This window comes from Perognathus longimembris, chromosome 12 (genome assembly GCF_023159225.1).
Source record: "Perognathus longimembris pacificus isolate PPM17 chromosome 12, ASM2315922v1, whole genome shotgun sequence".
In the NCBI taxonomy this organism is placed as follows: Eukaryota; Metazoa; Chordata; class Mammalia; order Rodentia; family Heteromyidae; genus Perognathus; species Perognathus longimembris.
Genome location: NC_063172.1, coordinates 12,498,824 through 12,514,557, shown reverse-complemented (window position 1 = coordinate 12,514,557; position 15,734 = coordinate 12,498,824). Strand labels below are relative to the sequence as shown.

Sequence of the window (15,734 nt, the reverse complement as noted above, 5' to 3'; positions counted from 1 at the left end):
AAAGGAGAGTTACAGAGTTATCAGTCTTCCAACTAAAGGAGAAAAGTTACAGTTATCAGTCTGCTAGAAGTAACTTTGCTTGAAATTTAAGTAGCAATATAGTTGAGGTGAATTCAGAAGACACAAGTCAAAGGCAGAAAGAATTGAGAAATAGGCTTGTATCAACTAAACTTTGGTATACACCAGAATGTGCTATTGATATTTTTAGGTAAAATAAGCCATTCTGTGTTTGCAATGGTGTCATAAAATTTTCCTTTCAGTCTAGATGAGACTACACAATAAAAATAGGCATTGAGTGATAAAGAAAATTAGATCCAATTTTATGAATAAATAATTAGGGAAGGATTGGTACAGAGATACATCTTTAGAAATCTCCCAGAGAATTTTCTTTATTGAACATGCACTGGGTTTTTTCACCATGAAATTTCACATATGTGATGGAAAATGGAAGACATAAAATTAATATCAAGAAAAAAATACTTTAGTGGTGTTGTTGTATAGCGTATTGGCTAATTCCAGTGGATCCTCATCTCGTACTGCAGACATTATCTCCAGTATTTGACTTTAAAAAAAGAAAAAAAGGATGGTTAGCTTTAGCTTCCACAGTCTTCTCTTTTAGAGATACTGACACTAACACAACATATTGAAAGGTAAGTAAAGTTTTCAGCAGTATCAATAGTGACATTTCACTTATTACCAACAATTAGAAACACAGTTCTGGAGCTGACCTCGACATAAACAGAGCCAAGATCCAGGTTCAAGTCAAGTCTAAAACTAGCCTACATTGTGTGTACCACAACCGTGGGATTACCCAGTGGAAATGAGTCCTTTAAAACTGTAATTCCTAACACATTCTTTAGTGGGTTATAAGCATTTTTTAAATGTATATTAAGGAAATGTACACTACACCTAATTAGGGTACCTTTCCACTTTTGGCTTACATTTGTAGGAGTGTAGTGATGTTACCCAGAGGATAGCACCCAGAGTTTGAAAACCACTGCTTACTGAACCTAGTACTTTAGAAACGATAAGAAATTGCTACATGAATTAGAAGCATAGTCACCGTAAACAAAAAGTCGAAGAGGGCAGTACTAGTTCTGTGCTTTCTTCCTTGCAAGACAAAATAGTCCAGAGGTCCATCTTTCAGTTTCTTTACCTAAAATAATTATAAGTATTTCCTAGCATTATACAGATAGGATTTTCTTATACATGAAAGTTCTAGTCTAAACATTCAAATATTTTGTTAAGCTTTTTGTTTCTGGCTATCCTAAATATGAGTACCTAAAGGAATTAAGAGTAGAGATTAACTGGAATTTTAAAAAAATTGTTCTGTAATGTGATATGCTCGTATAAAAACCAATTACACTAGATGTATGCTAAAAATTATATTAAGCAAATCTAACATCTAAGATAGTAAACTTCATTTTTTCCTAAGTAAACTTAAAATTTTCCTCAGTGTACTAATCAGTTGGATTCTTAAGCAGTGCTGGTGATGCTGCATAATTCAGAATTCATAATGGCTTTACTAAGATGATATCGTAGGGAGTCATCACTTTATTCATATGTAGATCCTTGTTATGATAGGTCTGTTGGTGTAAAATAAAAGTTTATGGCTAGTTGCACATCTCTTTTGCATCCAAACTATTTCTGTGTAGCTTTCATGGCCTACAGCTACAATTACTCTACAAAGAATGTAATAGCTTTTTTTTAATGTGGCACTCTTAGACCACGAAAAGGTTTTTAAAGTCTTGCAAGATCTCCTTTCAAGTCTTTCCTCACACTTGATAAACAGTTACAGCTTGGGGGGGGGGGGGCACCAGCACTGTTCTGCTTTGAATTGTGATAAAAATCGACACTATTAAAGTCAGCATGCAGGAAACCTAAGGACCTGGCCTCACCTTGCCTTCTCAGACTTGACTTACACATACCCTGTATACCCTACTTTCTCTACACTAAGTTCATTGTTCTCCTAGAGTCGGCCATCCCTCTGTAGAGTGCCTTTGGTCAAGGTGTTTGGCTCAACTCCCAGTCATACTTAGTAAACAGCTGAAATGTCACCTTAGTAAGTACTCTCAGTTCCCTTGGGGCAGACAGTTGCTATGTTTAAGGTCCCAGTCATAGATTCATGCTTCTGTAACAGTTGCATGATCTTGGACTCTTGTCTGCTCTCAGCTTGGGGAAAGCCAGGGTCCCTGACAGTCGCCAAGTGCCTGGCATAGCTGTGGGCGGGTGAGCACAGGGACTGGTTCTTGTAGGTACCTTAGTAATTTGAGCTCCTGACAGCAGGAGCTCCAGAGAATTTATGATCTAAATGGAGGGATGATCTCTATACGAATAACAGGTAAAACTGCTAACAGAATGGATGTGATAAGAATGAGTTTGTAAGTAGGAATTAACTTGCCAGTTAGCAATTAGATCAGAGACCTAGGTGTGTGCAACATTTACGTTTTTCAGCTTTTAAATGTTGGCTTTTTCCAAGCTATATCCGCTTAGCTGAAGAGTTAAGTGTTCATTATTATTACTTCATAGTTCTAAACAGTCTTGCATTTTAAAACATCTTGAAATTTTGCCTTGCAAAGGCACAGCGAAAGTCAACAGCTATTATTTTATATAACATTAAGACAATCCAGAAAACTAAACTTGAGTATACTATTGGCAACTACGCCCTCTAAGCCACTCCTGGCAAAATATCAGTTTCTCATCTAATATCCTCTGAGATCTCCAAATTATTCTTAGAAATTGCCTTCTCTGCTTGACTTTGTTACCTTCATTTCATAAGCTACCAGTGATTTTTTAGAATATTTTTATACTAACCCAGGGGAATTAAGTTCCTTACCAAGGATTTTTAGATGTTTGCCTAAGACAGCAGGGTAGCATGGTATTAAAGGAAAAGAACCTCTCAGTTTTGTTGTTTTGTTTTTCCTTTTGGTATTGGGGTTTGAACTCAGGTGGCCTTCTGCTTGCTAGCACTCTACCCATCGAGCCATGCCCCCAGACCTTTTTTAGCTTCAGTGATTTTTCGGGTAGGATCTCAGGGTTTTGCCTAGGATGGACTGGACGGCAAGCTTCATTCATGCCAAGGCCTTCCACATAGCTGGATGACAGGTACACACCACACCTGGCTTGTTTGTTGAGCTGGAGTCTCCTTAACTTTTTGCCTGGGCTTGCCTCAAACCGTAATCCTAATCTCCACATTCAAGTATCTGTGGTTATGAATATGAACTGCCATGCTTTTTTGCACTGCTAAATTGAAGATACAGCTTATCTAAGTCATTATTCTTTAAAAATTACTTTTAAAAGATGATGCATTTGGAAGAAATTGTAGTCTAAACGGTCCAGCATTTTTATGAATATGTTGTATATGTTGGAAACCATAGTGGACTGATACAGTACAGACTTACATTACCTGATTGTATAAACAAAATAAATTGGATATATGCCACTACAATGGTATAATCAACTTTTGCTGCTTAAGATTCTGTTTTAGCTCTTTGACATATGAGTGATAACCTCTCCACATGTGCTGTACATTATCACAGAACAATTCTGAATTTTTTAAATTTTTGTTGGGAAAAGGAAACCCCAGTACCTGTCATTTTGTCTGGGCTTACAGAAATGTGTTATTTGATTTGGGTTGCCAGCTGATTTAAAATGCAGGAACCATTATAAAAGGTCTGCATCTGCTAAGGGTTGTTATTAACAGCAGCAGGGAAGGTTGAGGATAGGTCTTTTCCCTCCTAGGAAATAACCAATGGCCAGCTCAAACACAGGAGCTGTAAACACATAGGAATTAAGATATGAGCAATTCATGTGTCACTCCTCACTACTGAAGTGATCTTTGACCTGAACTTGAACTTAGGTCCTAATGATGTGTTAATGTAGGTTCATCAACTCATGTATTAGAACTTAAGATTTCTCAGAACTTTACTTCTGCCCCTTGAGTTCATTCTGTAAGTGACATTTGGTGGTGGTTTTCAATGATTTTGAAGATTGGAAAGCAAGACACTTACATTATGTGGCAGGGTTCATTTCTGTCTTTTAAACAATTCCCATTTTCCCACTTCTTTTTGGTAGGAAATGAAGTTTTTATATATTTTGATCCAGCATGTGTACTTTTGACTCCACACCAAGGTGCATCTAGTTAAGCAGAAAAAGAAATATTAATAAGGTTTATATTTTTCTTTGGGCAGTACTGGGGTGTGAACTTAGGGTCACAAACTTGCTAGAAGAGAGCTCTACCACATGTCACATCCACTGCCCTTCCGAGCTCTAGTTATTATTCAGATGAGGTCTTGGGTTTTGTTCAGGGCTGGCCTTAGCTTGCAACATACCAGCCCACCCCTCCAGCTTCCTGTGCAGCTGGGATCACAGGCATGCACCAGTATACCTGGCGTTTTTGTTGCAGGTGGTGGTAAAATCATGTTAGCTTTTTGCTTGGGACTTGGCCTCTAACCATGATCCCCCCCTTCCAGGCCTCCCATCTAGCTGGTATTAAAGAATGTGAGCCACTGTGCCCAGAGGCTTCCAATGGCAATATAACAAAACAGTTGTAAGACTTTTTTCTGCTGACAGTGTCTGGGCAAGTGGTAGAGTGAGTGTAGGCTTAGCAAGCGCGAGGCCAAGTTCAATCCCAAATTTCACACAAGACCTAAGCCTAGGAGAAATAGAATAGGAACATAAAAATATTTAAAGTAAATTTCTCTACTGCCTCCATGGAATGTGAAACCAGTGCCTTTGGGCACTTATTTAATAGTTGCAATAGCTTACATACTGTATAAGCATTGCACCTTTAACAAAATCATTTTGTTTTCATGACTACCCAAGGATTAAAAAAAAAAATTATCTAGAGTGACTCAGTGTGAACTGTACCAAATGCCATGGTATGAGAGCTTTGGATTTAGGGTGCTTGAGTGAGCTTCAGCTTTTAACCTTGTTTTAAGAGATCACTAAAATTTTTACACTAAGATGATTTAAATTTTTATAGTGTTATAGAAGAATCAAGCCATTATAAAGATGGTGTTGTGTGAAAGACCTGAATAGAACATAAAAGCCAACTCAGAAGCTAGTAGACACATTCAATTATATGCCTATAACCTCTTTGGTCATCAGATTCAGACATGCTACTTAATTTTTTTTTTTCCTGGTCATGGAGCTTGAAGTCTGGGACTGGGTGCTGTCGCTGAGCTCTTCAGCTCAAAGCTAGTGCTCTACCACTTGAGCCACAGCGCCACTTCTGGTTCTCTGGTGGTTAATTGGAGATCAGAGTCTCACATACTTTCCTGCCTGGGCTGGCTTTGAACCACTATCCTCAGGTCTCAGCTTCCTGAGTAGCTAGGATTATAGGCATGAGCCACAGGTGCATGGCTTATTAAAAATTCTTAGCTATACTTATAAAATTGAGACAAATATGAGGATCATGTTCAAAGCCAGCCCGGGTAGAAAAGTTTGAGACTCTGATCTCCAATAAACTACCAAAAAGCTGAAATGGAACGGTGGTTCGTGTGTTATAGTAATACCCTTGAGCACAAAAGCTCAGGGACAGCACCCAGACCCTGAGTAAGTCCCAGGATCATCACACACAAAGTATTTAATAGTAAATTTGAAGTCAAATTTCATTTTCTAGCTTATTTTTGGGGGTGGGGGAGGTTATATTTTAATATGAAACTTGAAAATTCTGAAAATATCAACTTACCAGTCTCAATCATTAACTTTTCACTAGGTATTGACTTCAGAACTTCCAAATTAGCTTCAGTTTTCAGTGAGCTTTAAAAAGAGTATTTATCTTTATAAAACAGCATTTAGTGAATAACTGTTAAAGTATAAACTTGTTTAGAAAGAATTTAAAACCCCCATATGTAGTCTTGTTTTCAGTGTATCTTCATAAATATCTGCACATTTCTTATCCTTTACAGATTCCAGATTTAGTTCAATTCCAATCAGATTTACTTTTGAAGATGCAATTTTTCAGGCTTATTAGGTAATTCAGTAACTTTCTGTACCAGTCTAAGTAAAATAAATTTATTTTTTTTAGTGCCAGTACTAGGGCTTGCATTCAGGGCCCTGGGCACTCGCTCTCCTGTGACTTTCACTCAAGGCTGGCACTGTACTATTGAGCGACAGCTTCACTTCCAGCTTTTTGGTCTGAAACTGGAAATAACAGTCTCATGGACTTTCTTGCCCCTAATCACCTCAATCCTCAGATCTCAGCCTCCTGAGTAGTAAGAATTACAAGTGAGTAGTGAGGATTACAAGTGTGAGCCACCAGCATCTGACTCCAATTTTTTTTTAAATTTATTTGCATAACTTAGAGGTTGTTCAAAAGAGCTGCTCATTTTCATTTTCAGCTTGGGACAATGGATTACCGCTCCCAAACTCCTCTTTTACCCTAATAGAATTACTCGTCTGCACCCTGCCAAGGTTTCTTAGGAAGGCTGAACTTCGTTCCTTGGCCTCAAGACTAGCTTTGGGCCCATAGGATGAAGTGGCTCCTGGCAATGTACCCTTCTAAGGTTTGGATGGCATGGGGTCTGAATAGCATGCACTGATAACTAAATATTTATTTCCTCTTCAGCCTAGTGCCTAGAGGGAAAACAGGACCAATGGCAGAGAGTATGGTAGAGAGTTCGGCCTGTCTGCAACACCCAATTGACCCCAGAACCACATGTGTGGACATGCATGCCTCTGCTGCCAGTGAGCTGTAGCTAATGTCCTCACATCTTAAAGAATCTGGTGTCAAAAATTCACTTAGGATTGTTCAGCAATTTTGGGTACAGAGCCAAACTGAGCAGGAGGTAGCGATTCACACTTCATGCCCCCGTGTGTACACACAGCCTGCTTCATTCTCCAGATTCTACACAGTTGGTGCACTTGCGAGAACCGAGAACCCACGCTGTGGATCACTGTGACTCAGAGACCACAGTTACTTTAAAGTATTTATAATTACTTTATCTGTGGTACTGGGGCTTGGACTCAGCCTCACAATGACTAGAAAGTACTCTACCATTGCTACACTTCCAGCCCTTTTTTGGGCTGGTTATTTTTGAGATAGGACCTCACTTCCTGCCTCGTTTCTGTTGAGAAGGGCCTAGGAAAACTTCTTTACCCAGGCTGGCCCTGAACCTTGATCTTCCCAATCTCAGTCTCCTAAGCAGCTAGGAGTACAAGCAGGATCCACCAGCACCTAGCTAGGGTTAACTTTTGATGTACAGTCTATGGTTGGGCGCAAATGAGATATATCCACCAAAATTACCAGTAGAGACCAAATGACATACATCCTCCATTATTATGGGTACAGATGGAATATCCACTGTTAGAGTATACAGAGTAGTTTCCCTGCCTAAAAAAATCCTCTGTGCGCTGTCTTCCTCCCTCCTTACTGTGGCAACCACTGATCTGTTTACTGTCTCTTCAAAATAGCTTCATCCAAAATAAGAAAAATAAAATAGCATGTTTTGGTGAGGCCAGTAGACATGTTGCTCCAGTCAGAACACAGAAAGCAAAGAAATGATAAATGACTTGTGTTTAATTGCTCAATGACTTAAATGCTATGTGCCTATAGCCAGAGAGAGACAAGCAAATGAATTCATCCAAGAAATTTCTAAGAATTGGGTGCCAGAAAGGGATAAGGCAGAGAATGGAAACTGAAAAGTCTAAGGAAATGATGGGGCTTCAGAATTCTCGGTGATGAGAAAAAGAGCCTAAATCAGGGAGTAGTTGGACAATGACTACCATTGTGTAGGGGTGAGGTGTGGGACTGAAAAGTACAACTGACTGCTTACTGAACATTGAGGACCTCTTTCTAATCCCACCCTGCTCCAGAACACTGTCACTTGCCTTTATAAATCCCCAGTCCATTTTTCCAGCAGTAACCAGATAATCCCTGTCTGGAGAAACCGAATGAACCCAGGAAAGATCTCTACAAAATGACATTTGGGAGTCTCTGATGGAAAAGTCACAATGGCCATCCAGGCCAGCCAGATGGACTGTTTCCACAGAGCTTCCAAACACAATCCCCACCCCACAACAGACAGTGAAGGACTGCCTGACATCGGAAGAAAGCCCTGGTAAGGAGTCCAATAGAGGAAAAGGACCCAAGACCAAAGCAGTACAGCAATCCAGAAATAACTTCCAGCAATGATTTATATATTTAGAGAGATGAGAAGATACTGCATCTGTCAAGACTATATAGAAGAGTTTTAGAGATTGAAAACAAAGACTGATTATTTCATTCTAAAAGACTAATTTTGGGGGGGGGGAAGAAAAATAGAAATTGTGGAATTAAAATATCAGAGTTATCAATCTGAGTTGTTGAGAAAGAGAGACAGACAGACAGACAGGCAGGCACTCCAGGCCTGACATGATGAGGTCCAGCTAGAAAAGGCCAGTAAGAGAGCAGCACAGGTGACACAAAAAAACCCCAAAACACAACAGCTTTTTCTTAATGATATGAGAAAGAAAACCAAACAGAGGAGAAGTGCAGCAGGTCACAGGGAAAGGCCTGGGACTCTGAGCACAGCCGCGGCTCGTTATCAAGGCTGAACCTTAGAGTGAACACTGAGGGGACCCAGTCCCCGAGAAAATGCTTGCTAACCTACTTAATGCCCAGAAAAGCTGTCAGCCAAAAGTGGGTTGAAAGTTCTCCTCTCTCTTCATTATAACTATCCAGGCAAACTACCCAGGATGAGTAGAATAAATTAACTCTCCAAACAATGCAAAATTCTCAAAACATTTACTGCGCATAAAAACTTTCTCAGGAAGCACAGACAAATATTCCAACAAAGTAAGCCAGACCAAGAAAATTCGAAAAACAGGAGTTCTATCATGGAAGAGACACTAGTCCACACTGAAGCAAAAAGACCAAAGGGTCTGGAACTCTTGGAACTATCAGATTATCTAAATAAGTTTCCTCATAGAGGAAGCCAGATAAAGTTACTTTACAGAGATGAAGAAGGGGACAGAGTACTTTTTCTTTTTTGAGACAGGGTCTCACTATGTAGCATAGTGAAGTGTGGCCTTGAACTTGAGATCCTCCTGCTACCACCTCCCAAGTAGTATATGGAATATAAGCATGGTATATATCACAAAGGTCAGTCAACAATATTACATAGAATTAATGATGAAAACACTGATGGCATGTAAAAGCAAAAGTTTGAAATAACTACATTGGAAGAATATGGAGGAGCACTAGAAGTTGTGGTTAGTTTGGTGTGTACTTAAGAAAACAGAAGCATGAATTAAGAGCTAATGGTATGTGTATATGATCTAGACATAGAGCAACAAACGGAACAGGGACACCCCTGAAAAACCTGACACATGGCAAAGGATAACTGCTTCTAAGTGTTTAGGTATTACTTGACCTTTTCACCATTAGGCATGCATTCCTTCAAATATTAGTTTACAAATTAAGTCATTAATTTATACATGGAAGAAGCATCTAAGACACTGAAATGAGAGACTTTATAGCAAATAGCAGTAATTCTCAGATTTGCTAAGATTTTATAAATAGTATAATCAGAAAACTGATCATTTTAAGGGAAAAAGCACTGACGAGAGAAATCAAGTCTTTTATTTTGTGACCTATTTAATGGGCTGCATTGACATCCTATGCAAACTCCTGTTGGAAGCTCTTATATATGGGATAGAAAACAAGCTCAGCCCAGGGGCCTAGCTGTGCTGGCCAGGTCCACTGCGTGTTGGAGGTTTAGTCTGGCATCCCAGCAGAAAGGTCACTGAGCAGGAAGTCAAAGGGCAGGTTCTCACATTTGGAGTAACTTTGCACCTGTTCCTTAATTTCTGTGGGCCTGTTTCTTGGTCTACAGAGATACATAAATGATTGTGGTAGAACCATCTTTCTCCCATGCTCCAGCATAGGTGTATATGCACACACAATGTTGTGTATGTACATATTTTTGGGTTTTTTTTTTTGCTCATTTGTTTGCCAGTCCTGGGGCTTGAACTCAGGGGCCGGGGACTGTCCCCGAGCTTCTTTTTGCTCAAGGCTAGCACTCTGCCACTAAGCCACATTCCCAGCCCCTATATGTTTAAATGAATAAAATGACCTGTGAATAGATTACATTGCTAAAGAAAGCTAGCAGCTGCCATCAACACAAATTGTTCCCACTATTAGAAACTATAAAACTTTCAAGCTTTGACCTGTAATTACATTGTAATGTTTATTTTTGTAAGTAAAATATTGCTAAAATTCTCAGGCAAGGATCAATGCCAAGCACACATTAAAAACTGGTAATAAAAATCTTAACCTGCTGGGAACTGGTGGATCTCGCCTATACTCTTAGCTACTTAGGAGGCTGAGATCTGAGGACTGTGGTTCAAAGCCAGCCTGGACAGTAAAGTCTGTTGACACTCTTGATCTCCAATGAACTACCAAAAAGCCAGAAATGGAGCTATTGCTCAAGTGGCAGAACAAAGTTTAAAAAAAAAAAGCTCAGAGACAGCACCTAGCCTCAGAGCTCAAGCCCCAGGACTGGCACCAAAAACAAAGACAAAACTTTACCAATGACTCACTGTAAACGTTTGAAGAAATCTACTTAATATACAAGTTAAGCAAAAAAAACAGAAAGAGCCTGAGAACGTACCAACCATTAAAACCAATATAAAGGTCCAAGTCAATCAAAGCAGCTGCTGCTTCCTTGGTACCATCAAAGGAATGCACCTAGGGACAGAGAGGTAAGTTGATTATCATCATAACTCCCTTAAAATTCTAACTAACATCAACATGACTTCCTAAACAAAAGAGATGTTTGTAAGGGTTTTGGATCATACTGTTTCAAATGTGGTAGTCCCTACAGGTGTTTTTTTTTAAATTAAATTTTATTGACAAGGTGATGTACAGAGGGAGAACAGTTACATAATAAGGTAGTGAGTACATTTCTTGTCGTATTTATTACACCCTCCCTCATTTTTCTTTCCCTTCCCTAGTTCAGGTAAGCACATATACAATATCCAGTGTACCAAAATCATATAGAGTAACCACATAGGGTATGCCAAAGGAAGTTCACCTAGTACATTAAACATAACAACAGCAATTTTAGGTTCAAGTCACCTCCTGTCTTGTTTCCACTGATGAAGACAAGTTGCCCAGCATCCCTTCCGTAGGGGTTGTTGTTGGCACCAGTACCACCACACAACCTCTGGGATGGGCACGGGTGGGAGTGGGGAACCATGGTCTTAGGCAAAAGCAGGAAGCAAGGTTGGAAATGCCATGACACGATTTAAGGTATATTGACAATCTTATTGAATTTTTCTACTAAAGCACACTTGTTCCCTTTCCAAATTTGATGTCATTGAGGCAAGTTTTAAGACGCTTTCCAAAGAGGCAAGAACATTGCTTTAAAAATGTTGATTGTTTTAAGGCAAAGAGGATTAAAAATGCTATTTATCACCTTTGGAAATGCATAAGTTCAGGCATCATTTTTCAAATTTGGGGTGTTCTTTATGTAATCAACACCCTTCATAAGCATTAATAACCAAGACAACAACTACTATTGAGGCAAGCATACTACCACTAGGCCATATTCTCAGCCCCACAACTACTCCTACTGGGTGGGAGAAGGTGGTACTGGGATTGGCTGAGTTGCATGCCACTCCCCTGGAAGTTCCTTCACACTTACCACTCCACCCACACACCGGTCTCTGTTTCTTTTCATTATGTCTGTGAATTTAAAACAAAGAACTTTCAGCAAGGAGCCCGAGTCCTACAAAATGCTTAAATTCTAGAAGAGATATCACTTATAACTCACCCAAAAATTCAGCATGTGAATTTCGACAATGAAGAAACATTGGTAATTTTGTTTTCTCTGACAGTTCAAATTGTTTTTCAAAATATCTGCATAATGCAAGCAAAATTTCCACACTGAAAATTTTATTTTAGCATGAGAAAAATAAGCCATATATATACATTTTTAATGAAAGGAATTTCATTCTCTAGATAGGCCAGTATGAAACTCCTGAATTCAGCATTAAAACACATCAGGCTTTAGGAGAGGGCTTTTATAACACAACTTTGGGAAAGGGATACTTCATTCTGGATTTACTAAATTGTTCTCGGAACAGGTAGGTAAGTAGGTACCATTTCACACTGATGAATAGGAGAGCTTCACTAGATTTATTTATACTCATTTGTTTTAAGAAGGGATTCATTGATGCTCCAAAAATAACTGCTTTTAATTAGCTTCCTGAGCAAATCTCAGCAAATGAAGCAGGCATCCACCCACAGATGTTGACTGATGCCTGAAAAATGCGACCACCACTGACATCCAGGTGAGAAACTGGAAGCTAGGGAGAGCTTGGCTGTGCCACTCTGCAACCCTGTTTTTTGTTTTTGTTTTTAAAAGCACATGTGGTTACAAAAGACGTTTCTGCCACACAGCAAAACAACAACAAAAAAAGACTCTGAATAATGAAATGTAGGGCTGGAGTGTGGATCAAGTTGTAAAGCACCTGCCTAGCCAGTTTGAAGCTCTGAATTCAAACCACAGTACTGCACACAGCACGAAAATAAAACAATACAATACTCACTCTGAATATGCTAATGTTCCTGGTCAAATGTTTCCAAGAGCCACAAAACACCTGGCCCTTAAAATACCCTAGGCTAGGACAAGAGCTAGTTTCTGAGAGGTACAGTATTTGTTAGGATCATAGAGGATAGGCAAACTTGGGGCCAGAACTTCAGTGATTTAATTCCAACCCCAGCCCAGATGACCCCAAATGGTTAAACTCTGAGAAAGCTTCTCCCACGTCCTGAGGACAGTGACAACATCCAGAGGACCAAAAGGCAGGGTGTCAAGTTTGGCTTTTCATTTTAACAGTGTCCCCTTGTTCTCATCAGTGGTCATGTTGGGTTAGCTGAAACCAGGACAACAGGTAGCTTACTGTTTTCTAAAATGACTTTATCTCTTCTATGTCCTGTAATTTGTGAAAACGGTATGTAGTTTAAACTTTCTTTTGCTGTATTTTCCTATATCTGAACTTCTGGAGTACTTATTTCTTTGTGCTCTTGAAAAGGCTAATTTTTAAAATTAGAAATGGAAATGTACTTAAGAAAAGGCCTTCCTAAATTAGTTGGTCTAACAAACCCAATATTTGGGTTTTTAAATTAACTTTCCCAATTCTGCTGGGCTAGGATATGCAGACATATTTTCCTTTCAGTGCTGACCATGTTGCAGTGTAGGAAATATTAGTGACAACTTGGAAGAAGAAAGGATCTTTTTAAAAAAAATTTTTGCCAGTCCTGGGGCTTGAGCTCAGGGCCTGAGCACTGTCCCTGGCTTCCTTTTGCTCAAGGCTAGCACTCTACCACTTGAGCCACAGGGCTATTTCCAGCCTTCTCTGTTTATGTGGTGCTGAGGAATCGAACGCAGGGCTTCATGCATGCTACGCAAGCAATCTACCCCTAAGCCACATTCAAAGCCCAAGGATATTCAGAGTTACTACAACCACTAGTTCCATAACTAATCCAGTGTGTGTTGCTATTGTGTAATCCAGTTTCTATGAGGCTCGTGGCTGCAGTAGGGAATGCTCACCAGTCCATACTGCTATCCCCCCAATTCCATGGACCAAGCCAAAGGAACCTGTCATACATTTATAGAACCCAAGAGTTTACACATTAGCTTTCTATCTCAGAAGAGGCAAAATAAAATTTATAACAATAACAAAGCAAGATGCCTGTGTAATTTTATATAATTTGAGAAAATAAGATCTCCAAGTTCAAGCTAGCTCAGTATCATTTGGAAAGCCACATTGAAAAAAAAAAACTCATAATGATACAAATTGAGACTAACTAGTAGATAACATTGATGGCTTTTTTTTTTTTTTTTTGCCAGTTCAGAGCTTGAACTCAGGGCCTGAGCACTGTCCCTGGCTTCTTTTTGCTCAAGGCTAGCACTCTGCCACTTGAGCAGCAGGGCCACTTCTGGCCTTTTCTATATATGTGGTGCTGAGGAATCAAACCCAGGGCTTCATGTATATGAGGCAAGCACTCTTGCCATTAGGCCATATTCCCAGCCCCTGATGGCTTTTCTTCAAAGAAGAAAATCTCACCATGGTAACTAGAAATAACAACTCAAGCTGTCGGCAGGAATTAGGATCTAGCATGAGACTTTTCTGCTTGCTGCACTCTTTTTTTTTTTTTGGCAGTTCAGGGGCTCTGACTCAGGGCCTGAGCACTGTTCCTGGCTTCTTTTTGCTCAAGGCTATCACTCTATCACTTAAGTCACAGTGCCACTTCTGGCTTTTTCTATATATGTAGTGCTGAGGAATCGAACCCAGGGCTTCACGAGGCAAGAACTCTTGCCACTAGGCCATATTACCTGAGTTAGATCTGCTTTTTTTGCATAGCTGTGATTTGGTTCAGGCTGAATTAAAGTTTAGGAACAATACTAGGTAGGGACATGGGCTTGGAAAGGTCAATTTCAGAGTGGCAGGTGTTACTACCTAGGATGGAGGAAAGCTGAAAGCTGGCTGAAAACAAGGATGGCCTCCATCTCCTCTCTATTGCTGCCTCCTTCTTCAGCAGTCTTCTTCAGCATCTACTTCCCCAGAGGAGGCTCAGGAGAACCGGACTCTAGCCTGTCCCCCTCTACCTGGTCACAGACCTCACTCTCCAGAAATTCTGGAACCTCAAGTCTAGCTTATGACCAACTCCAGCAGTAAACCTGTTCCTTCTCATAATGCATTTCAACTCCAGTGGACAGATAAAAGTCCATTTAAGATGGAGCAGTGGAGCGGGGGTGGGGGGGAATATACTTCTAGCATATGTAAGTTGAAAAAAGTAACCCAGGGCATAAAGTTGTTGACTTGATCAAGATAGGGACACAAGCTAAGACTTCAGTTCAGTAGAAGCAGGCTTGCAGAGCATGAGTGAGGTCCTGGGTTCAACCCCCCAGTACCAGGAAAAAAAATCAGATAATCATTATTATCTGGACATTAGAAGATAATTTGATCCAGTTTCTCCTTCATACATTAGACAGAAGGTTGTTTATTCTCAAAAGCTCATTAGCGACAGAATACCTACTTATTTTGTATGCTCTTGAATTCCTAGCAGTTGCTGGCACAGAGTACTCAATAAATATTTGTTCACTGAATGAATAACTAAATTAACTTACAAGGAATTTAAAAACAATTTGTAGCTGGAGAGGTAGCTCAGTGGTAGAATAATGACCTAGCATGGGACCTTGGGTTGAATCTGCAGCACATAAAATGTTCATGTTTTAAATAAAGATGATGCCCTAATTTTTCTGTTTAAGTACATAGTGCTGGCCCACCAGTAGGATAGACTATAGTTGTAGGTTTCCCACAACACTGTGGGCTTTGGATTTGCTCAGAAGTTACTCTTATAACATGGCTTGTATTGAGGGATTCTTTCTGTTCCAGGTGAAGAATAAAAGGTATTTCTTGCTTTGGTGATTGATCCTCTAGATATCCCTGCTTTCACATCATATACTCAAGTAAAATCACTCTATCCAGCAGTGTTAACAAATGAACTGCTTCTTTTTCACTCAAGGCAAGCACTGTACCACTTTAAGCCACAGCGCCACTTCCAGTTTTCTTGTGGTTAATTGGAGACAAGAATCTAAAAGACTTTCCTGGCTGGGCTGGCTTCAAACTGCCATCCTCAGATCTCAGCCTCCTGAGTAGCTAGATAGGTGTGAGCACCAGGCTCAAGTGAATATTTCTATCCCATGAATTATATACAATGAAACATGGGCTTTGTTTCA

At 39.8% G+C, this 15,734-nt stretch overlaps 1 protein-coding gene across 3 annotated transcripts in view; it reads right to left on the bottom strand.

The window, feature by feature from the left end:
- Positions 1 to 236: 236 nt before the first annotated feature.
- Tatdn1 (TatD DNase domain containing 1) overlaps positions 237 to 15,734 on the bottom strand; it is a 29,015-nt gene continuing 13,517 nt past the window's right edge. For all 3 annotated transcript variants that reach the window (XM_048359286.1, XM_048359287.1, XM_048359289.1), the window contains 6 exons: positions 11,760 to 11,845; positions 11,631 to 11,671; positions 10,596 to 10,672; positions 5,693 to 5,763; positions 4,011 to 4,137; positions 237 to 562 (listed from right to left, as the gene is read on the bottom strand). In XM_048359286.1, coding sequence (XP_048215243.1) covers positions 466 to 562; positions 4,011 to 4,137; positions 5,693 to 5,763; positions 10,596 to 10,672; positions 11,631 to 11,671; positions 11,760 to 11,845 — 499 coding nt within the window. In that variant the 3' untranslated portion in view covers positions 237 to 465. The remainder of the gene's footprint in view (positions 563 to 4,010; positions 4,138 to 5,692; positions 5,764 to 10,595; positions 10,673 to 11,630; positions 11,672 to 11,759; positions 11,846 to 15,734) is intronic.